This window comes from Drosophila albomicans, chromosome 2L (genome assembly GCF_009650485.2).
Source record: "Drosophila albomicans strain 15112-1751.03 chromosome 2L, ASM965048v2, whole genome shotgun sequence".
NCBI classification, from domain to species: Eukaryota; Metazoa; Arthropoda; class Insecta; order Diptera; family Drosophilidae; genus Drosophila; species Drosophila albomicans.
In genome coordinates this window covers 17,886,127-17,910,229 of record NC_047628.2, presented here as the reverse complement: position 1 = coordinate 17,910,229, position 24,103 = coordinate 17,886,127, and the positions used below count along the sequence as shown (strand labels likewise).

The 24,103-nt window shown below is 42.1% G+C and overlaps 8 protein-coding genes across 10 annotated transcripts; 4 read left to right on the top strand and 4 right to left on the bottom strand.

The window, feature by feature from the left end:
* The first annotated feature begins 115 nt into the window (after positions 1 to 115).
* LOC117563236 (protein SERAC1) lies at positions 116 to 4,404 on the top strand. The gene is made up of 4 exons (XM_034241439.2): positions 116 to 500; positions 1,732 to 2,278; positions 2,340 to 3,340; positions 3,404 to 4,404. Exons 1-4 carry the CDS (start codon positions 427 to 429, stop codon positions 4,191 to 4,193), a joined length of 2,412 nt encoding a protein of 803 aa, XP_034097330.1. The 5' UTR covers positions 116 to 426; the 3' UTR covers positions 4,194 to 4,404.
* On the bottom strand, positions 4,311 to 5,468 carry LOC117563244 (protein TIPIN homolog). Its single transcript, XM_034241455.2, has one exon. It carries the CDS (start codon positions 5,328 to 5,330, stop codon positions 4,437 to 4,439), a length of 894 nt encoding a protein of 297 aa, XP_034097346.1. The 5' UTR covers positions 5,331 to 5,468; the 3' UTR covers positions 4,311 to 4,436.
* Positions 5,469 to 5,697: 229 nt separating this feature from the next.
* Positions 5,698 to 9,756, top strand: LOC117563235 (protein male-specific lethal-1). The gene is made up of 2 exons (XM_034241438.2): positions 5,698 to 7,316; positions 7,375 to 9,756. Exons 1-2 carry the CDS (start codon positions 6,159 to 6,161, stop codon positions 9,484 to 9,486), a joined length of 3,270 nt encoding a protein of 1,089 aa, XP_034097329.1. The 5' UTR covers positions 5,698 to 6,158; the 3' UTR covers positions 9,487 to 9,756.
* Positions 9,757 to 10,294: 538 nt separating this feature from the next.
* On the bottom strand, positions 10,295 to 18,244 carry LOC117563241 (hydroxylysine kinase). 3 transcript variants are annotated; one of them, XM_034241451.2, is made up of 4 exons: positions 18,132 to 18,244; positions 16,181 to 16,528; positions 12,018 to 12,142; positions 10,295 to 11,954 (listed from the first exon to the last, which is right to left on the bottom strand). In XM_034241451.2, the coding sequence occupies exons 2-4, from the start codon at positions 16,507 to 16,509 to the stop codon at positions 11,128 to 11,130; spliced, it is 1,281 nt and encodes a 426-aa protein (XP_034097342.1). In that variant the 5' UTR covers positions 16,510 to 16,528; positions 18,132 to 18,244; the 3' UTR covers positions 10,295 to 11,127. The 3 variants fall into 3 exon arrangements, with proteins under 3 accessions (XP_034097342.1, XP_034097341.1, XP_034097339.1); XM_034241450.2 differs by having other exon boundaries at positions 18,049 to 18,159; XM_034241448.2 differs by lacking the exon at positions 18,132 to 18,244 and having other exon boundaries at positions 16,181 to 16,707.
* Positions 12,510 to 15,012, top strand: LOC117563430 (exonuclease 1). Its single transcript, XM_052002310.1, has 2 exons — positions 12,510 to 13,371; positions 13,428 to 15,012. The coding sequence occupies exons 1-2, from the start codon at positions 12,568 to 12,570 to the stop codon at positions 14,721 to 14,723; spliced, it is 2,100 nt and encodes a 699-aa protein (XP_051858270.1). The 5' UTR covers positions 12,510 to 12,567; the 3' UTR covers positions 14,724 to 15,012.
* Positions 18,245 to 18,471: 227 nt separating the features above from the next.
* Positions 18,472 to 20,490, top strand: LOC117563239 (glutathione S-transferase C-terminal domain-containing protein homolog). Its single transcript, XM_034241446.2, has 2 exons — positions 18,472 to 19,404; positions 19,468 to 20,490. Exons 1-2 carry the CDS (start codon positions 18,610 to 18,612, stop codon positions 20,437 to 20,439), a joined length of 1,767 nt encoding a protein of 588 aa, XP_034097337.1. The 5' UTR covers positions 18,472 to 18,609; the 3' UTR covers positions 20,440 to 20,490.
* Positions 20,479 to 21,118, bottom strand: LOC117563246 (NEDD8). The gene is made up of 3 exons (XM_034241458.2): positions 21,016 to 21,118; positions 20,747 to 20,877; positions 20,479 to 20,688 (listed from the first exon to the last, which is right to left on the bottom strand). The coding sequence occupies exons 1-3, from the start codon at positions 21,031 to 21,033 to the stop codon at positions 20,604 to 20,606; spliced, it is 234 nt and encodes a 77-aa protein (XP_034097349.1). The 5' UTR covers positions 21,034 to 21,118; the 3' UTR covers positions 20,479 to 20,603.
* A 370-nt stretch (positions 21,119 to 21,488) lies between these two features.
* LOC117565340 (homocysteine S-methyltransferase) lies at positions 21,489 to 23,918 on the bottom strand. The gene is made up of 4 exons (XM_034244390.2): positions 23,732 to 23,918; positions 22,700 to 22,878; positions 22,447 to 22,626; positions 21,489 to 22,292 (listed from the first exon to the last, which is right to left on the bottom strand). Exons 2-4 carry the CDS (start codon positions 22,854 to 22,856, stop codon positions 21,634 to 21,636), a joined length of 996 nt encoding a protein of 331 aa, XP_034100281.1. The 5' UTR covers positions 22,857 to 22,878; positions 23,732 to 23,918; the 3' UTR covers positions 21,489 to 21,633.
* Positions 23,919 to 24,103: the final 185 nt, after the last annotated feature.

The following is a 24,103-nucleotide window of genomic DNA, read 5'->3' as shown; positions in this document are numbered from 1 at the left end:
ATCGTAGGCGATGTTTGCTATAAAGCATCGATTTTTAAAAAAAGTTATCGATGTTTATCCACCTCTGCTATAAAAGGAAAGAAAACAAAACAAATGTGTCATTCAACAACTTGAATCACAACAAAGCGAATCGTCAAAGCAAATAGCAAAGCAAGCCCGAAAAGGGTGTGAAATAATTAATTAATTATTATTTTAATAATTAATTAACATAAAGTGCACAACAAACAATACCAATTTAAAATAGTAAACCACGAAAGTGTCAAAGTGATATTCGTTTTTTGTGGTGTGAGACAATAATCTAAATTAAGGTGGTGATTGAGTGAAAAACAAAGTAAACTTTTGGCAAGAAACTGACAAATTGAACGAGCGAGCTTCACCTAGGCCATACAACCAAACAACACACACATATTAGAAATACAGCAGGCAATGTCATTGGAGGAATTGAAAGCAACTCTACGCCGTTTTCCAAAGCTTCTGGGTGGTATTGGCATATTGACCACGTAAGTAAAAACAAAGTTAATAAACAGTTGGCTGGAGCAACAGCTGCACACAATTACAAAGAAAAGAGACGACTCATAAAACTAGAAATCATACGATTTAAAAGGGGGCTCGCCATTAAACATTCAAGCGGATTTAATTAATTCATTTTGGCAGTTAAAAGTGGCGCCACTTGTCCCTGAACTACTGCCCGAACATTACACGTAATTATATCTATTTATATCAAATTGCATATACATATACATATTATATATCGAGTGCAAGTGTACTCACAATGCACAATTGCGTTTTCCGCATTCTATCAGTCTTAAACAGCCGATACCACCTGTGACGTCACTTGTTTACATCGAAATTGCTGACAACAAAAAATTCACTCATTCTGCAGTCTCCTCTGCTAATCCACTGCCAAACTGGTATTATTGTTGTTGATTTTAACACACAACATGATCAAAACAAACGTACGATTTTGCCAAAATGAGATAGCAATATTCAAAAGAGTTGTTAGTGTGCTTACCAGTTTGCCTTTTCCCTTGCTCTTCGCACGCCTGCTGCTGTTTCTTATGCGTAACAGCTGTTCAAGGCCCCCCTCGGCTACACATACACGTGTGGTATGTACAGCAAACCAAAGCACACACACATACATTTAATGAGAAACCGCTATTTAAAATAGTGCGCATTTAGTTTTGTTTAATGCCCCACGCGAATATTATTAGTGCTCACGTTATCGTTGTTATTGTTTACAAATGTTGTTGTTGTTGATGACAACGATATTATTGTTGTTGTTTATAGTTTGAAAATCGGTGGCGCGTGTGGCGCTTCTTGACTAAAGTGACGTGCCCACTTTTATAAAAATAACTATACTTGTTTATTGTTGTTGTTTATCTCACGTTTCTGGCAACAACACATAGTTGGCAAGCAATTCTTACTGTTGATAGGTGGCCTAATTAAACCCGAAACATGCTTCTTTCTGGCGGCTAAATTTGATGTCTGATTAAGAACAACAACAATAATTGGAGCGATACATAAAAACAACAACAACTGGCAACCAGATATATGATGCTACTTTTAGTGAATGGCAAAAACTGATGCTTCTTAGTTGCGAGGACAACATGAATGGTAGACAGATAATTGATCCTGCGCTTTGTGAATGGCAAACACTGTTTACTTTGAAAAAATCCTTCTAAAAATAAAAAACTAAATATTTAAATTTGTGTACTTGTAATTTATTTACAGTGCCGGTATCATTCTCTACGAGACTCCGCAACTTCGTAAATACTTTGCTCAATATGTGGACAAGAAGCAACAGGAACCCGATAAAAGGCGCACCGAGTACATCTACATCAAATATCACATTTATCGCGAGTCTATGCGTAAGTTGCAACAGAAGCAGGAGGACGAAAAGAAATGGATAAGTGTCATCATCAACCCCATTGGAAAATGGTGGAAGGCAGCCAAGCATTCCGTGGCCTGGCGTCTGCTAAACATTGCTCAAACTGGCAGCCAAGCGGAGCGCCTTAAAGCCGTCCAACAATTGGTTTGCATGGATCATTTAAAGGATTGGGACTTTCGTCATTTGGCACAAATCTGTGATGCACGCACTTGCGTCTCTTTGGCGCGCAGCGGTGCCGATACACGTTGGTTTATGCCGGTGCCCCGACGTCGCTGCATCAAGAATCCCAAAATGCTGCTCTCCGAGCTGCATGTGATGCTCGACCGGCTACGACCGTGCTCCTGTGTGGATCACTTCTTTAGCAAATACTTCCCAGCACAAAACAATACAGTGAGTATAACCATATATACATATAACAAAATTGTCAATCTAAATAAGTTTCTGCTTTTAGGAGGGCATCCATGAATTCTTGACGGCAGAACAATCGATAACGCTGTCTACACAGGACTCAGATTTACTCAAAGAGATAATTTCGTTTTTGCATCACATCACAAAGGATCCCAAGGTATCGGCTAAGATAATGCACGATGGTGGTTTAATGCATTTAATGGAATTGCGCAAAATATTCAACGATGACAACGAGACGCTATCGACACTCTGCAAAGTGCTGGCCAATATGTCCATGGCCCCAGATGCTGTGGAGCATTTCTTTGTCTCTGGCTGGGTTGGCACTCTGGCCGAATGGCAACAATGCCCTGATTTGCGGCTGCAAGTAATTTCGGCCAAGACGATGGCAAATCTGGATCACGATGATCCCAATCAATCCACATACCCGCCCAATGTATATCCGTTGCATCCACGTGTGCGAACACGCCGCAAGCCCAAGGCTGATATTGTCTTTGTCCATGGACTGTTGGGTGGCGTGTTCATCACATGGCGGCAACGGGATCGCAAGCAAACTGAGCTCGGTCTCTATGGCAAGAATGCATTCTACACCAGTGAAACAGATGATGTCTTCTTAGTGGGCGAACAGAAGCGCATCAATGGCGGCAATAAGCAGCAACAACAACAGCAACAACAACAACAGCAGCAGCAACAGAAACAGCCCACAAAGCAACAGCTTGTGCCCGCTCAGGCACAGTCCACTGTCGACGTTGGCAAGCTGAATGAAAGGCTGAAAGATCAGGTGCTGAAGACCAGCAAGAAAGTGGAAGAGAAGCGTTTGAATATTAGCGATGCTGCCACCAAAGAGTTTGTGGAAACACTGCGCAACGAGGCCGAACTCGATTCAGACTGGGAAGTTGTGCATCCCGATATTCCAGTGGATGCCAATGAGAATTGTCGCGGCATGTTCAGCGTAGCGGGCAATGAGTGGACGAATCAAGATGCCTCCGAAGAGTACACCAACTGTTGGCCCATGGAATGGCTGCCCGATGATTATCCAGACGCAAGGTAAGCTAAGAGTTTAAATGATCTTAAGGAATGTAATTAATCATGACTTCTTTGCTATTGTAGAATCATCGGCATTGATTACACCTCGGCGGTTACAGAATGGTCGGCCAACTTTACCAAGTACTGCCCGTGCGAGAAGGGTCAGGGACACATCGATGTACGCGCCGGTTCGCTGCTGGAGCGCATTGCCACCTCCGATGTGGGCAATGAGCGGCCAGTGGTGTGGATCGGTCATTCGATGGGCGGTCTACTCACTAAAATAATGCTACTGAAATCTGTGGATTCGCTGGAGCCACAAGTGCAGCAGATTGCCAGGAATACCAGAGGCATTGTATTTTTGGGTACACCACATCGTGGCTCATCCATTGCCAAATGGAAGCAGCACATGCAAATGATCCTGTCGCCCTCTATAGAGGTCAAGGAAATGGAGGAGAATTCCCCCAAATTGTTGGAGATGCATCGTCGTTTCATGGGCTGCCTCCGCACACGTCTGCGACATGTGAATGTGCTCACAGTGGCCGAAGGATCGCCCACCATGCTGACCACATTCAAGTTTCCGCTTCGCATTGTCACCGAGGAATCGTCTCGCATCGACTTCGGCGATTTCTTTCTACTGAAAGACGATCATCTCAGCTTGTCTAAGCCCATTTATCGGCAGTCATTTCTCTACCAGCGACTGCTGCATGTGATTAAGGATGCTATACAACGCAGCAATGAGCCTAAAGAGACGAGCGATGAGCAAGCAATGCCACAGACTGATCTATCAACGCTCAGCATTGTGAGCAGCATATTCAAAGGCACCAAAGGACTGTTCGAAATGCTGCCACGCGTTGCGCTGCGCTTTAGCACATAGAATCAAGTACCTGGGATGATCCACTCTCCACACATTTAGTAATTAGTTGACACACAAATACCAAGTATTCTTTCCCGTGTTCATTTATATATGATAGATATAACGAGTGCAACTCACTTTCTGTACGAATATTAATTTATTGCTTAAACTACTTACATATATGCTTAAGGAGTGAGACACAAAATAATAAATACCAATGATTATTTTAAAACTACTTATTCATAGCAACAGTTAGCACTACTTTTATACAGGCTCCTGTGCGCCAGCTGCTTCCATTTGCTTGGCACGTAAGCGCTCCTGCGCGAGGCGACGATTCTCCGCAATACGCGCCATTTGATCGGATGACAACTTCTGAGCCGATGGCGTTGCAGGTTGAGATGGTGGCAAGGGCTGACCATAGTCACTCATATCATGAGCAGACGGAGGTGCTACAGAGTAGGGTGTCGATACCACGGCATGGCGTGAGAACGAAGGCGTTACCAAAGTGCTGTTCGAGCTGTTAACAGAAGTGTTGCGTTTGTTGACAGCTGGTGTGCGTGGCGCCAGTTTGGACATGGCAATTTGTTCTCCCAGCAAAGCGTCAAACTCGTCAAATGGCTCTGCAGCTGCACCATCTGCATCCTCATCATCGGCCTGCTCATCACGTACTTCGTCCTGCAAATTAAGCTCATCGAGCTGGCCAAGACGATAGCGTGTCATATGCACCTGCAAAGGTTTCTTCTTGCCCAGCCGTTCGATATTATTGAGCACATCATCAAAGGTGTAATTGGGATACATGCGGTGTCCCCAATGCTGCAGACGTCGCAGTACCTCATCCAAGTCGGCTTTCTCATGGCCCTTACCCTTGTATTTAATATCTTTGAAATAATTTTCGATGGTATGCAGACCACGTGGTCCGCGCAGCTTGTCTACGGTGAGTCGCGGTCGCGGATTGCGAACAGCACGCTTTTTGGGCTCCACCTTGATGGCTTCCCCGCCTGCACCGGCTTCATCAGCATCCGCATCATCACCAAACAATTTCTCACCATTGTCTGGCTCACCATCGCTGGGCAGTTGGTCGTCGTCGCCTTCATTGGCAATGGTGTGGTTGTCATTGAACAGGTCGTCAACCCCATCATCACCAAATATGGTTGCCATATTAAGGAGGACTTTTAAAAGCGGCTATCAACACGAACACAACCACCACTCGAACAACTCAGCATAGCAAGCTGTTTTGCCGCCATTTTTCTGCTTCTTACGTGCTGGCAGTAACACGGGGACGTTTACATAATGTGCAGTGCTGCTAACTTGTTGTAGACAATTTTTTTCTTTGTTATATAATTTTTGTGCTTGTACGCTATTTAGCAGCAATTCGCAAGTCTTTTTTAATTATAATTGTGCAGTATTTAAACAATTTAAATAGCGAGCTGTGCATTCGAGAGCAAAATCAAGTGATGACTCTTAACAGTTGGCAGCGTGGCATTTTTGTTTAGCAACCCTGCACCTTTGTGTGGCCTGGCAACACCAGTAAAACGCCATACTTCTAAAATGCTTTTTTCGGGCGAGTTTATATTATCCGCATAATTCACAAAATCAACGAAAACAAGTGTTGTACGAATTTTAAAATATATACGTATACAATTTGAAGGCATGTTGTGGCCCCATGACATAACGTCAAAGTAAAAAACGCGCGAAATCCATGGAAAAACGTAATTTTCTGGGAAAAAGCGATAGGCAGGAAAAAAATTCAAAGTGTGGTGAATAAACGTTTTACGCATTTTGTGCTGTGTGTGCAGCCCATCAGCTGCGGCTGTCAAAAGTTAGCGTGCGTGGTGGGTTTTGAGGGTGGCCACAAAACAAGCCGAAAACAACAAAACAACACACACAACACATTAAAAACTATGCACAACAATCTGTAAACAACTACAAATAGTGTGTGTGTGTGTGTGTGTGAGAGTGAGTGTTGTTTGTGTTTGAGAGTGCGATATGGATAATCGTTACAAATGGCAACAGCAAAGAATGGGCGGCAGAGGAGGCGGCGGCGGCGGCCCCCGCTATAACAACTATGGAAAGCATAATAATAACAACAATAACGGCAATAACAATTATTGCGAACAACAACAGCACCACCAGCAGCAGCAGCAGCAACATCATCCGTCTTTAAGAGATTGTGGCGGTGGAGGAGGCGCTTGGCAACCCGTTGATTCGGAGCGCAGCTCGGATGTGATCACCTTAATTGTGGAGAACAACAATTTGAAGCGCATGATACTGCTGCACGTGAATCTGATGCAGGAGCAAACGGATCAGCTTAAGGCCAAGGACAAGGAGTTGGACGATCAATGTGGATGCATTAAAACGTTGTTATCACAAAATCAGGAGCTGATGCAGCAGATTGCCAAACTGACTCAACGCATCGATGATTTGCGACAACAGCTCCGAATGCGGGTCAAGCGACCAGCGAACGATAATGATGAAATGCGGCATCAGCAACTAAAGGCAAAGCTGCAATGTTTTGCTGAAAAGGAAACACAAACGTCGCTGAACCTACAGGAGGAAGAGGATGAGTCACTGCTGCAGCATTGTTATCCCTCAATGCAGTCGCCGCAGCATGACGAACAGTCGCCCAATGTTCTGGTCACGACGCAGTGTAGCAAAGGACGCGGCGAGTTCAATGGTGGCAAAAAGGTTAGCACCATTTTCCTGCATCGCGTAAATCAAGAGTCCAGTTTTCAACTGCAACACGGCGAGGAAGAACATGAGTTGGAGGAAGATGTGGATGTTGATGGCGTGATGGAAGGGGTTGAGGAAGGAGAGGAGGAGGAGGAAGTAGTGGAGCAGGAGCAGCACCATTTGGAGGAGCAGCATATCTATCATGATGGCATTGACACGCATGAAATGGAAGTTGTAACAGAAACTGAAATTGGCGCCGAAGAAGAACACCCCGAGGAAGCTACTGAGCAGCCACATGAAGATATCGATCCTGTGAACAATGGACACATCTATGAGGAAGAAGTTGTGGCTGAGGAAATCATCAATAATTGTGACGAACACAATCTATGGCAAGCGGAGGCGACACACGAGGCTGAGGTGCCTGCTGCTGCTGTAGAGACTGAACAAGTGGTTGAAGAGGAGCAGCAGCATCAGGTAAGAGTTGCAAATAGCTTCGAAATGCAATTTAACTTAATCTTAATCCTCATTGCAGATCTATGTCACGGAGGAGGGCGACATAGACGAGGTTGCCACATTTGCACACTCAACGCCCCACCGCCCAACGTCAAGAGGAGCAACTCAAGAGCAGCACGAGGAGGAGCATCCGGAGCAACAACAGGAGGTTGTAGAAGAAGCAATAGAGGAGTCAGAACTACATCTGGAGTATGCAATGAAGCAGTTGAACGATACAGAAAAGGAATGCCGGCAATTGTTCATTGATTATCAAGAGGAGCAGCAAGCCTTCGAGCATATCGTGAGCCGCAACATGAATCACACCACGCCCCTTAAACCAACGACGGAGCTGGAGGAAGTTGCAAGTCCAGCGCTGCTAAAGACACAAATAAAGCTGCCCACAGTTGCCAGCAAATTGATGGTGGCGAATCATCAAGAAACAAAGCAGCACCAACATCAAAAGGAGCGGCTCGTCGTTAAAACCAAGCAAAAGGCAACAACTACAACACCAGTCATAAATGATAAAGAACTTTCGGGGCAACCATGGAAGCAGGAACGTGAGCGGGAGTTGCAGCAGAAAGTTCGCGATTTGAAGAAAGAGCAAGAATTGCTCAAGGAACGTCAGCTACAGCAGGAGCGTGAGCTGCAGTTGAAGCAGGAGCAGGAAAAGCAAAAGGAACTTGAGCTACAAAAAGAGCGTGAGCTCGAGGCGGAACGTGAACTTCAAAAACAGCGCGAGGAGGAAGAAAAGCAAGAGCTGGAAAGGGCGAGAAAGTTGCAGAAGGAACAAGAACTCCAGAAGCAACTAGAGCTTCAAAAGCAACAAGAGCAGCAGGAACGCGAATTGGCGAAACAAAGGGAACGCGAATTGGCCGAACAAAAGGAACGTGAATTGGCCGAACAAAAGGAACGCGAGCTGCAGCGTGAAAAAGAACTGAAGCGAGAGCAGAGGCAACGCGAGCGGGAAAAGGAACGTGAACGTGAACGCAAACAGCGTGAGCAGCGCAAGCGAGAACAACAAGAGAGCAAGCGGCATACAGCGACAAAGCAGCCGGAACTCGAGCAACAACCCGAGCCCAATATTGAGGAAGAAGTGAAGCGAAAGCTGCAGGCGCATCTGCAAAAGGAACAGCAGCGCTTACATCAAAACCAGCAACTTCAACAGCAGCCGTTTGTCCGGCTGAAGAAGGCGACATTGCAGCAGGCTCAAAGTTTAATCTATCCGCCAACGATAACGCCAGCGCCGTCGCCCACATATGTAGCTGGAGCATCGCCGAAGTTAAAGATTAACAGCAACAGTACAACGACGTCAGCGACAACGGTACCAACGGTGACAACAACGCCATTGACACCGCAATCGATCAGCAGTGTGGGTAGCAATAGTAACAGCAAAAGCGACAGCAACATCAGTAGTAATAGCAGCAACAACAACAATAGACGTACAATTAACAATTGTGCGCCACAAACGTACAGCAAAGCGGGCAAACGGAGCAACAGCAGCACGTCGAGATATGTGACATCGTTGCAGCCATACACGACACGGTCGTGGGAGGATCAAGAGTTTCACTGCGACAATGAATTCTTTCTGGAGGAGGCCGAAGAGCTCCTCGCCGATCATCCCAGCCTCGAGATACCCAAATGGAAGATTGTCAAATACAGCCCTAGCAGCGACAATCGTGGCATTGAATCGATAAGCGATGCTGACTTTGTGCAACTTCACGAGAAACAAGTGCGTGATGAGGTCGACCGCAAGAAGCGTGATGCACGCGCTATACGTGATCAGAATTATTACGAATCATTGCGACAGCGACACAATCAGGACGAGGTGCTGGTGCCGCTGGCACCATTGCCGACATCCACATTTTATCCACTGCCCAATGACATCGAGTATGTACAGTTTGTCAGCGAGGTACCGGTGCAGGCGTTTGGCGAGAACATGATCAATCTGAAGCCGGAGAATGAGCATTTCACGCTGCCCTGGCTGGATGCTGCGACGGCGACGACAGCGATCGCCAAGGCCAAAGCGGAAGCGTTGCCAGTGGCCACATTGGATAGCAAAAAGTTACCCACAACCAATGCGGAGGCCAAAATACTGCAGAACAATTCCTCGTATGTGTTCCTTAAACGACGCAAGCGGCAGCGGAAACGTTAAAGCAGCAGTCGCAACAAGAGCAACAAACTCAAATGCCTGCAAAGCCTTTTAAATTGACGTTGCTATTGCTCACATTTTTTTTTCTACCTTTTTTTTTGTAATTTTAATTTGTAATATTTAGTCCAACGCAGTCTTAAACAACTAGGCACTTTTTTTAAATTTCAAATGACGTAATTAACTATGTTAAATATTTATAACCATGTCAACAAAAGAAACAACAACATCTCAGCTTTATCACAACACAGAAAGCCAATAAGAATTGATAAGCAAAACTGTCTAAATTATTTGTCAAATTCAATTGGCATTAACATTATGAGCCCTTTTTTTTGTATTTTTAAATATCAATTTTTTTTGTCGATTGTACTATTTTATGCATCTCTTTGTGTAGTTTTAATTTGTTATACGAACTTTCAGTCGATGCTTCTGCCGAGCTTTGCTTCAAGCTGTGAGTGTGTTCGAGTTTTGTGTGTGTATGAATTAGTTACTCAGGTATTTGTTGTGTACTGAATCAATTTGTCACATTACATGTAGATTTTATAGTGTGCTTGTTGTGCGTGTCTTGCATAGTTTGTATTGAAATTGTATCGTTATAGAGATGAATGGGCATGAGTGTTATTAAAAACCGTTCTGGAGCAAAGTAACCGCAGAAGCATTGAATGGATAAGAAGAAAAAGCAAAGATAAATGATCTGATCTAAAATTATGTCATCATATATACTTATTCTAATTATATAGTTTCTATTTGAAATTGTTTTCATTTTGGACAATCGGAACTGCATAGGAGGAAAATAATTTAACAATAAAATCACTTGATTTTCAAGCTGTGTAAAATGCAAAGTGTTTATTTAACTGTATATTGTATATTTAAATTATCTTTTGCGCTATGATAGGAGCAGAGATAAAAATCTGTGTAATATCTACATAAATATTTTAGTGCAAAGTGCAACGTCTCGGAGAATTTGCATTGCGAATTTTTTTGGTAGTGCAGGCTTTATCTGTACATTTTGCTAGGCTCTAAGACCCCCTTATATAGATAAGTAGCTCTTAAGTAGACGTGACTATGTAGTAATTAGATATTAATGTATTTAACAAAAAAGAAAAAGATACAAAAACCATTATTAAGCGCGATATTTTATAAGTTGAGAGAGATAACAGCAATCCGTTCGATTTGCTTGTATATTGCATATTGTTTAAGTCTTTTTTTTTTTATAATAAATATAGCATATAGTAATATAAATTATATATATATATATATATATATATATATATCGATTGGAAATCGCATGTAATTTACGTAGCTGTTAATTAGTTCAATTTGCCACAGCTCCGTAAACACTCATTGCCATTTTGCCACTGATCAAGAACTTTTTCAAAAACACCGCAAAACACACAAAACAAAAATATCCAATAACTATTTTGAAAATGCATCAAATGTATTTCTGTACATTTAACTGTTTAACAAGTTTTATTGTAAAAATTAAAGGTATATATATATATAATAAAAATAAACAGTAATAATATAATAATTATACATACAAATAATAAAGTAAAATGCAAATTTTCAATACTTAAAACTTGACAAGGCTCAAAATACTAATTGACAAAAGTTGACAGTTGCTTATTGGACGGACTTGGATGTGGATTACTTATTGCTTTGCGTGAGATACTGATGAGCCGTTGTCTGCCACAGTTCATCGATGGACTCGAAACTGTCGCGCCACAACTGCTCCAACAGTATCCAGCCTTGGGCCTGCGTGACCAACACGTAATCATTGCCCGGATGCAGCGTATGTGTGTAGGCGCCCATCACCAGACTCTGGGCGAGACGAGCCGCCACACAATACTTGAGATAGCTGCGCTCTGTGGCGCTAATTGACTGAATGCTGGTGTAGCCAGCGAGGAAAATGCCTCCGCTAGCCAAATCCTTGGCTTGCAGCATCATGTAGCTCATGGCAATGCCCAACTCGAAGATCAACGGCGAACGATTCGTGTCTCCGAAGTCAATGACGCCTGTGACGCGATACGAATCCAGTGATCCGTCTTTTGATGAACTAACCAGAATATTCTGCTCGTTATAGTCGCCGTGTATGATCTGCAGCTCCAGCGTGGACAACACACTCAACACCTTTGACTCGAATGCCTCAATGATCTCCTCGCACAACGCTTTACGCTGATGATCCTGAAGGGCGTAGAGGAAATCTCGCAACTGCGGCACCGATTGCAGCATCCACAGGGTCTTGTGCGTGTCGTAGGCCTTATGAGTAAAGTTTTTGAGAGCACGATCCAATTTGGCCAAGTACTCGCCGCATTGAAAGAGCAGATTCTTAGTCACCTCGACCTCATGGAACATTTTACCCGGTATGAAGTCCAGTAGACGCACCACATGTGCATTGCCATTGAGCTGCTCCACCGAATAATATTTGCCGCGTGCATTGGCAATAGGACGTGGGCACTTTACTTGCTGTTTGGCTGCATATAAAGGAAATGAAAGAAATTGTAGCAATTGGGAAAACACAATATTTAAATATTTACAAAGGTAGAGCAGCAGTTGGTTCTGAGCATCCACGAATTCTTCTTTTTTCGAGTCCAAAGCATTAAGAATTTTCAACACATACCCCAACGGGCAATGAGTGACAATTAGTGGATTCTTTACATTGCTGCAAAAAAAAAAAATTACGTAAGTTTTTTAATTTTAAACTTAGTTAAGTCTACTTAAGTACTGATATCAGTGCTGTGTCATTCAAATAATGCGCTTTAATAAAATGTCGCAATGTGAATGGTGTGAATGGCACAAAGTATTTTTGGCGCGAACATCTATTATCAATTAATAATTCGTATTACTGGACAAACGTTAAGTAATTTTTAAGATACATCCAAATAATTGCAATTTATTTTTAATAAAAATGAAATAGTCTTGTAATGTAGTTTTAACAGCGTTGGAATAAAAAAATAACACATTGTGAATGGCAAAATGTAAATTTTGGCGCGGACTTCTGCTATCGATTTGTTATCGTTTTGCGCTAGATAGCGCTACTTGTGTTTGTTATTAATAAAAAGTGATAGAACAACAAGCAAACAAACTATGGGCATCACGGGACTGATTCCGTTCCTGGAGAAGGCATCAGCCAAAGTGCACCTAAAGAGCTTGCGCGGTAGTACGGTCGCTGTCGACACTTATTGCTGGCTACACAAAGGGGTCTTCGGTTGTGCCGAGAAATTGGCGCGCGGCGAGGAAACGGATATTTATATACAATACTGCCTGAAGTATGTGCAAATGCTGCTCTCCTATGACATCAAACCCATACTCGTATTCGATGGCCAGCATCTACCAGCTAAAGCGCTAACTGAGCAGCGACGTCGCGAATCCCGTCAGCAGAGCAAAAAGAGAGCAGCGGAGCTGTTGCGTCTTGGACGCACTGAGGAGGCGCGTTCCCAGATGCGTCGCTGTGTGGATGTTACCCACGAGATGGCGCTGCGTCTCATCCAGGAGTGTCGCGAGCGTCATGTCGATTGCATTGTGGCACCCTACGAAGCCGATGCTCAGATGGCGTGGCTGAATAAAGCCGGCATTGCACAGTATATTGTGACTGAGGACTCGGATCTGACATTATTCGGTGCACAAAAGATCATCTTTAAATTGGACCTGACTGGCGCAGGTCTGTTAGTCGAGGCGGATAAAATACACCTGGCCATGGGATGTCGCGAGGAGCGTTATAATTTCGACAAGTTCCGACGCATGTGCATCATGTCGGGATGTGATTACCTCGACTCCTTGCCGGGCATTGGACTGGCCAAAGCCTGTAAATTTATGCTCAAGACGGAGCAGGACGATATGCGCATAGCATTGAAAAAGATACCGCAATATCTCAATATGCGGCAGCTTGAGGTGTGTTTTAACTTTGCAGTCAATTAAGTTTCATTTATTAAACGCAATTTTTGCAGGTTGATGATGAGTATATTGAGAACTTTATGAAGGCTGAGGCCACTTTTAAACACATGTACATCTACAATCCACTGGAACGGCGCATGGAACGTTTATGTGCATTAGAGGATTATAAGACTGATGAAAGCTACTGCAGCAATGCTGGTTCATTGCTGTCAGATAGCGAAGTGGCCTTTAATCTGGCCTTGGGCAACCTAAATCCCTTCACACTTAAGCGCCTGGATAGCTGGCATCCAGATCACAGTGCTGACACAAAAAAACCAGCGAAGCAAATGAAGCGCAGCACACACAAAAGCATATGGCAAAAGAATTTCAATGCAAAACAATCTCCAGCCAAATTGAAGCAATCAAATTGTGCGCTGTTTTTCAAGAAGGTTGATTTCGTGACTCAAGCTATTGACGCAGAGATCGAAGCCAATCAGCGACAAGAGCTAGCCAAACCCACCGAAGCAGAGCTATCCAGCATGTATAGCTTGGGTGTGAAGCGCAAGCGTAGTCCCAGCGAAAGCAGCTGCCACTCAACGCCACCTTCATCGCCGGCTCAAAGTCGCAGCCGGCACAATCCGTTTGCCAAAGAAGCCCCGCAACGTTCGCCAGTAGTCTGCGAGAATGGATCGCTGCTGCGTCTGCTAAGTCCTAATAAACAAAGTCCACAACGCGCGTCCGACGAACGCAGCAGCAGACCGGATACAACTCGTGTGAATGCGCTGAAGCGCAGCATCTTTGCCAAGGAGCAGGTGGAGGTTAGAAGTCGTTTCTTTAGCACACAAACAGATAAAGCTATAGAATGCAAGGCTATGGAAGAAGTGGAGCAGAGTCCTAAGCAAACTGGCACCCAAGCGATCAAGAGAATGGAATGCAAAGTGGAAAATGTGGAACAGAGTCCCAATCTAACTAGCACTCAAGTGACTAAAAGAATGGAATGCAAAGAAGTGCAGCAGAGTCCCAAGAAAACTAGCATTCAAGCAACTAACAAAATGGAATGCAAAGTAGAGAAACCTTTGGAAGAAGTGCAGCAAAGTCCAAAGGAATCAAAACCAGCTGTTGTAGTGCTCTCATCCTGCGATTCAGACGACTCCAGCTCGTTGTCAGCTACATTGCCCAGCAGCCAGGAAGCTGCTATGCCCACCAAGACTAAAACACCGCCTAAACTGCCGCCAAGTGCACGACGCGTTGGCTTATCAAGGCCTAAGACAAGCAAGCGAAGCATTCCCAATGCAAAGACTGCCAAAAATGATGACAATCAAACGAAGCTCAGCATGTTTGGGTTCCAAAAGCGACCTGTCCTTAAATGAGTCAGTAGAACTCGAGAGTGTTGTATTATTTTAACTTTTTTTTCTGTGTTTAATTTCAACTGCCTGTAGTAAGTAATTAATTTGTTTAATTTATTGAATGACTGACCCGGCTGTGACTAAATTCTACACTGCCATTGCTCATATTATTAATGTCGGACAACGCATAATACTCAAATAAATAATCTAAGATGGATACAAAATATTGCTGCTGTTGAGATATTATTTATGGAGGACACGCCCTGAAGGATTGTCAGACGTGTTCTCTAATTATGTTTGATTGAAGTGGGTTCGTAATGCCCAGGTAAGCAAAAAAAAACATTCTATTTCTGAACTTATTTAACAATTTGTTGTAAAAGCATTGAACATTTTAAAATTATCTGCTAATTGTTTTCCTCTAAAATGACTGAGTTTAAAAGTCTATCAAAAAAACCGTGCTGTTTTGTAAAATTTATAATTTTTGATATCTTTTTAAGTAATAACAATCTCTCTGATTTAAATTTCTTATTAGAGTATCTAATTTGGATTTTTATTTATTATTTCTGCACAACATTTTTAAATCACATAATTTCCCTAATATCAGTTTTAAAGTATAAAACATATTTCTGTTTACATATTTTCCGATTTAATATCTTGCGTTTTCTAGTCAAAATATTTATCTTGCTTAATATACTCCACAATTGATTATTTTTTATATAAAGCGTTTTCTAGGAATACAATTTATTAGCATTTTTCCATAGTTAATATAGACCCTTTAATATTGTTTTAAAAATATGTCAATTTTTCTTCGTACTATTTGCCCTACAACGTATTCAAATTACATCTTTTATACATTTTTCTAGTTAGAAAAATGAATTGAAACATCCTCGTAAAATTTGACCTTCAAAGTACTCTAATTACCAGCTCTTTAACAAAGTTTTTTAACTAGTCACTGATGTAGTTATTAAGGTGTAAAATTAATTCTTCGTTTTGTAGTTCTACTGTAATACTCGTATAGTTTTTTGAATAAAAAATTGTTTGTTATTTCGTTATCACTTATCACTTTTAAGCTGCAAGTTTCTTTAGACTTTTCGCATAGTATGTCTCCTCTAACTTTGTTAAATAGTAAATGCAATTGCACAATTAGCATACAGTCAGTCATATCAGCTGACCCTTTGTGAACGTGCTTGGCTCAAAACAGTTTACATTGGCGATAACAAAAGAGGCTGCCGCCAAGGTGACCAGCCAAGCAGTCACAACTACGTCAAGCTCAATTGCTCTCCCCCCACCCCCTCACAACTTTAATGAATATCGCTATAAATAGCAATTGCATTTATCTGAGTATTTGTGTTCGGTTGTTTTGTTTTGTTTTGTTTGTGTGTAGTCGTGTGTGAAATTGCCCCCGCTCTTCCTTCAGAATTTGTGTTAATATTATATATAGAAGAGAAAATCTTTTTTGTTTTGGTTCTAGAGATGCTTACCAATCTTCCTTTATCAAGTAGTTGCGATCATCGTAGGAGATGAGTTCCTTCAGCTCACTGACGGTAATTCCGTATAGACGACGTACCAACGGCTCGACATCTTCTGGCCGCATCTTGGGCTTGATATCCGAGCCAGGTTGCAGCACTTTATCGCCATCCGACGACGCCACCTGGTCATTGACGTTACCGTTGCTGTTGCCATTGGAATTTTGGGGAGTTGAGTCGGTGTCGTTAGCCTTGTTCGGCTTGGCGGCATCGTCGTAATCGTGATTCAGGGTGTATGACTTTTTGGTAATGCTCGTCAGCTCCACATTATTCCACTGCTCCATTTTTCGCTGTTGTTGTTGGCTTTATCGGGGGAATGCAACAAACGAAACGAGTAAAACGAAACGAATAAAACAACAGATCAGAATACGACGTTGATAATAATGATGATGATTGAAATGTGCTCGGTTTTGCGCTCGAAAGCCAAATGAAATTGAATTGAATTTCAGTTGTGTGGTCTGGTTGGAGACGACGTCGCAATTGACGCAGCGCTTCAATTGAAACGAGTTCGTTGCCAGCAGCGACGTCAACGTCGACAGCGTCTGCGACTGCGTCGTCAACATCTTCTTCATATCTTAAAGGCAAGTGCGTGTTTTGTATTTATATCTCTCCCTATGTGTGTGTGTGGGGGGGTATCTGTGTATTTGTGCCGTTTGTCTCATTTACCCAGCTAATTTTTTTTTATTTATTTAATTTTTTATAACCTTTCTGTTTACATTTTGATTGCGACGCTGCGACTTTACTTTTACCTTTGCCCGCCTCATATGGACACCCGTAATATTTTTATTTTTATACCCGGCAACCCACATTTTGAAAGAGTATCAGCGACTATATGTGGATCCATAAAGAGAATTTGTAATTGAGCTGTATTATTGGTAACTAATTAGAAAGAGTTTAGCAATCATTTTATACTTTTTGTTCTAATTTTAATGTATTTGTTATTCGATAATCCACAAACGATTAACTAGATTTAAACAAATGAAGTGTTTTCTAAACAATTTAATCATTCAAAAATGTATGTATGTATGTAACTATGTTTTAAATATGGAGGCTTATTATAAATTATTCAATTCACTTTAGATTGATCTGCAATAAATTTGATTGCCCGGGTATCCCGCAGTCGAGCAGTCTCATTCGACACTTTGTTAATTGTTTACTATCAGCATTGCCCAACGAAGCAAGTCCCCAAAAACAAACAGACTTCAAGTCGTGATCACACTCTATTAAATGAATTTATTGCGAAGCAGAGGCGAATCAATGCATTATACTGTGTACTAAAGATAGTACAAAGACTGATATACTGTAGGTGCAACTATAAATCGAGCAGATTATTATTGTATTATTTGTTGTGCCAGTTAATCAAGTTAATCAGCAACTACTATCAATCATATTAAGTGTGTCAAATGAGGACTTAGAATAGCGCTGTAGACGACTTAACAAAACTCAAGTGAGCGAAATATTATTAACAGTCTCGCTCGAATCGAACAAACAATTGTGCAATACGATTTATTGTATTGTTAACTGCACAGTTAAAAAATATCACTTGACTTGCTACACATAACGTAACAGATTCATTATATAATTGTAAACGAAGTTATTCGCTGAAAATTGTTAATGAATTGAATACTAGCTGCTGATGTCTGACCTTGACTCCAAATGCAGTTTTAGTTTATTACTCATACGCCGCTTTGCAACGCTGCATTGGCCACTGGGCAGGCGCACGCACACATACATATAAAGTTACACCTACACACACGAACGCACACAGACAGTAAATCAATGTAAATATGCACAGCTGATTGTGAATTATGCAAATTAGTTACCAATAAAAATAAATAAAATAAATTTGTAGGCAAGCGCTCGAAACGTATTCACGTGTGATTCAGCAGAAACTAAAAACACGCACCTTGCTCGTACAACAGGTTAATTAAAACTAACGCTTGCTACTTTTGTTTTTGGGCAACTCAACTGGCTGATGCTTCAAGCGCTGCGAGAAATCGCGCGCTACTCTACTAATTTTGTAGCATTGCTACAATTGCGCAGCTCATAATTTGCGTAGTTAGCGGGAATTTAATAAAAATGCTCTGAAGCGCGTAAACAAATTAACGAAGAAATAAGCTAGTAATTCGCGCACGCTAAACAATTCAAAAATATAATTCCAAATAAAGGAGCGACGTTCTACTGTGAATGGCAAATTGGGTGTTGCTTCTTCTTCAGCTGTTGTTGCTTTGGCCTCCAGCTGTTTCTATTTATTTTGTGCACTTAACCTCAAAAGCACGAAAGGCACTTTGAGTTCGTTTTCTTTTGTGTTTGCAATTGCTTTCGTATATTTTTCATTTGTTTGTAATTTCATTAGTTAAATGATTAGTTAATTGCTATAAGCTATGGATCAACTGTATGTGGAGATTGAAATAAGCACGCAAAATGCAAAAAGTGAGACAACAATTTACACCAGCGTGCCTTCGTTTCTTGCGCTCTACACATATCGCTACCTAAAAGAGCCGCCCAACGTCAAAATCAACTTTGTGGCCACCAAAATCACTACAGGCAAAATAGCTTTACGCAGCTCCCAGCTGCGACGTGAACTGACCGAGGAACATATTACTTGCCGAGAGGCAGCAACATTGCCCGCATTAAAGGATCTCCGGCTGCCCATCTATGAGAAGAATGGAAATATCTTCATAGCAGGCACTTGTGCCGTGTGCAGGGAGCTGATTGCACGACAGCCCAGCGTACAATTGCGTCAGCTATTGGGCTTCAAGGGTAGCTGTCTCTTGGCGCCTGCTGAAGCTTCCATCTGGACACGTTATTGTGAAGTGGATGTGGTTAATCTGGTCAGTCAGCTGCAGCGGGGTGAACTGCCTTTGCGCGAAGTCCCACTCGAAGTGGTGCGTTTTGAGCAGCACATGAATCAACCGGTGCGCATGCACAACATCTATAAACTAGCCAGGGAACAGGCAAATCAGAGTGCTAACAATGGTTTGCCGGTGAAGCGCAAGGAACGCATACAAATCGAATGCACCACGCCGAAGGAGCAACTGCTAATTGAGCATCGATTTGCCGAGGGCATTAGCTTCACCATTGCCGATCTCATTCTATATCCACTGCTGCGTCTAGTCTTCCAGCACTGCGCTCAAATGCTGCCGCATTTTCCACTCACCAGCACTTGGTTTAGTGAGGTATGAAAAGCATTTCTATTTTTTACTTTGTGAATTGAATTAATATTAAAAATACCTACACAGATCGATGCCTTCGACAGGAACTGTGCACGAATACTGCATGAGCTGTATGTGCCCATCTTGGTGGCGCCTGCGGAGAATACACAGCTGCTTAGCATACCCGACTGTGAGGAAGCCAGTCTCTATAAAGCCGATCCGAAGCGTTATCGCCCAAGGAATCGTATTTACACTAGTCAAGCGGAAGTTGAAGCCGCCCTGGACAAACTGCAGCAATTGGAGCTGCAATTTAGCGCCGATTGCGAACAAAGTTATGGCGAGCAAACCATCGACTGGCGTAGCATTGAGCCAACGCATGCCAAGAGCTCAGCGCTGCCGGAGGAACGGCTAGAACGCAAGCGACAGCAACTAGAGAATATGGCCAATGCTGTAGTCTCGCTTGCACAGCCAGGAGATCGCATTGTGGACTTTTGCAGTGGCACTGGACACTTGGCCATTTTGTTGGCGTTAAAGCTGCCCAAGTGTCTGGTTATTGTGCTGGAGAATAAGGCATTTTCCTTGGCGCATGCACAGAAACGAGCCGCCGAGTTGCAGCTGAGTAATTGCGTGTTTTATCAGTGCAATATTGACTACTTTATGGGCAGCTTTGACATTGGTGCTTCGTTGCACGCATGTGGAACTGCCACTGACATTGTACTGCAGCAGTGTCGTCGTGTAAATGCACGTTTTGTCTGCTGTCCCTGCTGCTATGGGTCGTTGCAACCCATGCCACACATCTCGTATCCGTTGAGTGAACGCTTTCGCAAAGTGCTCGATACAAAGGATTATTTGTATATTGCTCACACAGCGGATCAGGCGCATGAGCTGGGCACCACGAATTGCAAGCCGGAGACAACTTTGCAGGGTCTGCATTGCATGTGTGTGGTGGACACGGATCGAAAGCTGCAAGCGGAGGAGGCAGGTTACAAGGTGATCTTGACCCGCCTTAAGCCTGAGCAATGTACTCCAAAGAATCATTTGCTTGTAGGACGCATTTAATGGAGAGAGATATTGAGAGAAACATCGTCAAAATATATGTATTTTTTCGTATATATGTAGTTACCGTTGACGGCTTTTATTCAGACAGAGTGCAACATAATTTGTTGAAGTGGGAAGAAGTGAAAATGACTTAATGACCAAATTTACTATGATGAGTTCCAGTTCTAGTTGCCACCTCGCAGAGCCAACACCAAATGCAGCACGGAGCCACCTTGCACTTTGTAATCCGCCGCCGTTTTGTCATCGTTCCTGTAAGGTGCAAAACTAATATTAGCGAAAATACAAAGCAAATTAATTTGACGCTCACATTTGTTTGCCGGAAAAGATGAGACGCTGTTGCTGCGGAGGTATGCCTTCTTTTTCCTCCACACGCTCCTTGATGCGATCCACCTTGTCTGTGGGTTCAATGTCAATCTCGATTTCCTTGCCCGTCAATGTCTGCAAAAGGTAATTTCAACACAATTTCATTTCATTCGCCATTAATATTATTGTTGTTGTGAAGCTGACGCATAGCTAAGACGCTTTGTCACCTGCTTGTTAAAGACTTGACGTCTTCTTAAAACACTGTGCACTTACCTTTACTTTGATCAACATTGTGCTAGTCTGTGTTTTTTTCGCTTTACCAAATACTAATTAATTTTAAACAAAATCTATTGCAATTCCGTCTTCTATTTTTTTTTTTTGCAAGCTTCCCAATTGCGGCGTTTATGCGAATGTCATTCGAGTGGCGCTGCCAACTTGTAGAAATAACGCGGTAACTTTGCGCTGAATGTCGATAGTACGCCGATATACAATTCATGTGATGCGCCGATATAAAGTACAATGCTTTTCGATAGGTAGATTTTATTGTTCTCCGTTGGACTGAATTTTGAATCCAAATTCAGATATTTTTGTTTCAGATATTTTAGGCAAAGCGTACTTTATGAATTTTCATAATAATTCATTAATCAAAGCAAAAATACCATTTCTTGTTGCTATTTATTTATAAGCAAGTACTAATTTGATATTTAATTTTATATTATAATAAATTATTTTAAGGTAACACCAAATTGTGGGGAAAGTATATTTTATTTAATCTGTTTTTTATTTTTTATTTACAACTAACTAACTAATTTAAACATACAGTTACAGCTATAAAAATGCATTTGTTGTTCATTACTGAGATCCTCAGCTTTAATCTTTAGTGACGGCATCTCAAGCGACTTTGTTCAGCTTGTTCAATGCATGAACCGCTTCGCTGATTAGCCGAATATCGCGGGCATAAGTTCTACAACAGCCGCCAATGATTTTCGCTCCCAGTTGCGCCCACTCTGGCACATATTTCGCCAGCGGCACACAATGCTCTCGACCTTGCCAGCCGGTTGCGACGTCATAAACCTCGCCACTATTCGGATAGACGACCAAGGGGATTTGCTCTTCGGCAGTGCGATCGCCATTCAAGCTCTTGAACAGCGGAGTTACAAACTTGGGATGCACACAATTGACGCCGATCGCCAGACACTTGTCCTGTGCTTTCCGTTCACGCAGAATCTCCCAAACTGCAGTGGCTGCCTCGGCGAATTCTTCGCCATGGGCCAGTGTGTTCTCGTCCTTGCATTGAAAGGCAACCCAGAATTTCACATCCGGATAATCATCGCAAAGCATTTCTACCAAAGCCTCGGCCTCCATCTGGCAGGGTATCGTCTCAATAGCCAAAGCATCAACACCAGCTTCCAGGCAAGCTTCGATGCGCACTCGATGCCAGTCCGTGATGGTCTTAGCGGGCACGTAGTCCGCATAGCTGCCAGTGTACTCTGAGCCATCGTGCAAATGGGCACCAAAGGGACCAATCGAGGCAATAATCAAGGGAAAGCCTGTAGAGTAACGAAAGTGATTAGTTTCATTCAAGAACTTTTAAAAGACCTGCACACATTTTTAGAGATTAGAGTATTGAACTGGATGGTAAAAAAGTTTCTTATCACCTTCCCTATGGGTAGCGGCATTATGGGAAAAGATCAATTAATTTACCTTCGGGAACTGCCAGCTGGGATTCGAAGCATTCGTTGAGATATTTCTCCTTGGCAACATGGGCCATGCGCACCGTTTTCTTTATCAAGTCAATGCTCTGCTGCTCATCCAGCTCCAGATACTCCATGTAACCCTCGACACTTGTTTGATACGTATTTGTCAGTATCATATCAGCACCATCTATAAACATACATGCACATATGTAAATTTATTGCTGATAATTTAGATTGTTGCTAATTGACAATTTGCTTACTTTGCAGAAAGTCCAGATGTGTGTTAATCACAGCTGACGGATTTGTAGCATTAAAACGTGCACTCCACAGCGGATCACCATCGACGGAGTTGCCCACATGGACGGTCATCTGAGTGCCGAAGCCGCCATCCTTAACGAGCAATCGTGTCAGACCCATGTTTTTGATGAAGTTTCAGGTACTGCAACAATGTTTAGTTATACAAAAAGTGTTAAAATGTATAAGAATAACATGATAATGATTGTTTTTATATTTGAATACTTTTAATTAATGATAATATTTATTTTCAAATCGGAATTACTATTTTCAAACAAAATAAAAATGAATTTCTACTGAAAAAATAATAATAAAATATAATCGTGAGTGTAGCCTTTTGATCCTTTTATAAGGAAGTGAAATAGTATTGAAAAAGTATCTTATAACAGAAGCCGCAATTTACTATTTTGTTTAAATAATGAATATTTATGCTTCTAATTTGTTTACACTCAAAAATAATAAATATGGTTGGTCTCTTATCATAATGATTTATTAAGATACTAACTCAAACTCAAAATTATTTTTTATATAATATTGCTCCTCGAGCAATTTATTGCACACATAAGCTTATAAACTTTGAAGTTCATTCAAAAAAGATAGATTTATGGGTGATTAATATTGGGTCTTTGTTTATTCGAGATGTGTTTTATTAAAACAAAACAATCTTTATATTCTGCGTCTGGATTTAATAGCTATCCCTGATAAGAAATTGTAATTGCTTTACACGATTTTAATTGCTCTTATCAATGTAGCAGCTGTTATGCCTAGGGCTTTATTGGGCACCTGGCTAGCAACCGATCACAAACTCTATCGCCCAGTTTATCAATTACTAAAGCCAATACATTGTAATAATCCCGGAAACCTTGGCATATTAAGCGCATTTCACTAGGGCGATGAACTGCATCAACAAACAACTTGACTTGCTCTATGATAAGAGCAACTGATATGACAGATCGTGGAATATTTTAGAGGCCCTTTTTGACTTTGTTCACACTCACCTTGGCTGCTTATTAATAGAAGATCTTGTAATTGATTAAAATGTTGTTTATGCACGCGAGACGACAACAACAAGCAGAGCGATGTGTTTGTTATTAAAAGATTCCGTATCAACTGAAACTTTTCGAGATATAGTATAGAATGTTGTGTTCTATGTAGTTGGGCGTCCAACAATCGTTTAAGTGGTTTACAATGCTGTCTGGTCGCTTTTATAGCGTGCGCCCGCACAGTCAATGTTTCCTTATCACAGTGCGAAACAAAAAATAAAAATATAAATTCAAACAAAACAAAACTGGAGCCCAACAGCCGGCTGGTGCTCGGTACTCGTCAATTTGCTCGTTGCTCGGTGCGTCTGTGCTTTGGTCCGGGGCTGG

What these genes read in the sequence shown, in the direction of transcription:
- LOC117563236 (XM_034241439.2), top strand. Translation starts at nt 427, where the DNA reads ATGTCATTGGAGGAATTGAAAGCAACTCTACGCCGTTTTCCAAAGCTT. An exon ending in GGTATTGGCATATTGACCAC is followed by an intron (nt 501 to 1,731) that starts GTAAGTAAAAAC and finishes ATTTATTTACAG; the next exon opens with TGCCGGTATCATTCTCTACG. An exon ending in GATGATTATCCAGACGCAAG is followed by an intron (nt 3,341 to 3,403) that starts GTAAGCTAAGAG and finishes TTGCTATTGTAG; the next exon opens with AATCATCGGCATTGATTACA.
- LOC117563244 (XM_034241455.2), bottom strand. Translation starts at nt 5,330, where the DNA reads ATGGCAACCATATTTGGTGATGATGGGGTTGACGACCTGTTCAATGAC.
- LOC117563235 (XM_034241438.2), top strand. Translation starts at nt 6,159, where the DNA reads ATGGATAATCGTTACAAATGGCAACAGCAAAGAATGGGCGGCAGAGGA. An exon ending in AAGAGGAGCAGCAGCATCAG is followed by an intron (nt 7,317 to 7,374) that starts GTAAGAGTTGCA and finishes TCCTCATTGCAG; the next exon opens with ATCTATGTCACGGAGGAGGG.
- LOC117563430 (XM_052002310.1), top strand. Translation starts at nt 12,568, where the DNA reads ATGGGCATCACGGGACTGATTCCGTTCCTGGAGAAGGCATCAGCCAAA. An exon ending in TCAATATGCGGCAGCTTGAG is followed by an intron (nt 13,372 to 13,427) that starts GTGTGTTTTAAC and finishes CAATTTTTGCAG; the next exon opens with GTTGATGATGAGTATATTGA.
- LOC117563241 (XM_034241451.2), bottom strand. Translation starts at nt 16,509, where the DNA reads ATGGAGCAGTGGAATAATGTGGAGCTGACGAGCATTACCAAAAAGTCA. An exon ending in TACTTGATAAAGGAAGATTG is followed by an intron (nt 12,143 to 16,180) that starts GTAAGCATCTCT and finishes TTTTTTTTGCAG; the next exon opens with CAATGTAAAGAATCCACTAA. An exon ending in CCAACTGCTGCTCTACCTTT is followed by an intron (nt 11,955 to 12,017) that starts GTAAATATTTAA and finishes CTTTATATGCAG; the next exon opens with CCAAACAGCAAGTAAAGTGC.
- LOC117563239 (XM_034241446.2), top strand. Translation starts at nt 18,610, where the DNA reads ATGGATCAACTGTATGTGGAGATTGAAATAAGCACGCAAAATGCAAAA. An exon ending in CCAGCACTTGGTTTAGTGAG is followed by an intron (nt 19,405 to 19,467) that starts GTATGAAAAGCA and finishes ATACCTACACAG; the next exon opens with ATCGATGCCTTCGACAGGAA.
- LOC117563246 (XM_034241458.2), bottom strand. An exon ending in ATCTTTTCCGGCAAACAAAT is followed by an intron (nt 20,689 to 20,746) that starts GTGAGCGTCAAA and finishes TGCACCTTACAG; the next exon opens with GAACGATGACAAAACGGCGG.
- LOC117565340 (XM_034244390.2), bottom strand. Translation starts at nt 22,856, where the DNA reads ATGGGTCTGACACGATTGCTCGTTAAGGATGGCGGCTTCGGCACTCAG. An exon ending in ACATCTGGACTTTCTGCAAA is followed by an intron (nt 22,627 to 22,699) that starts GTAAGCAAATTG and finishes GTATGTTTATAG; the next exon opens with ATGGTGCTGATATGATACTG. An exon ending in CCAGCTGGCAGTTCCCGAAG is followed by an intron (nt 22,293 to 22,446) that starts GTAAATTAATTG and finishes GTTACTCTACAG; the next exon opens with GCTTTCCCTTGATTATTGCC.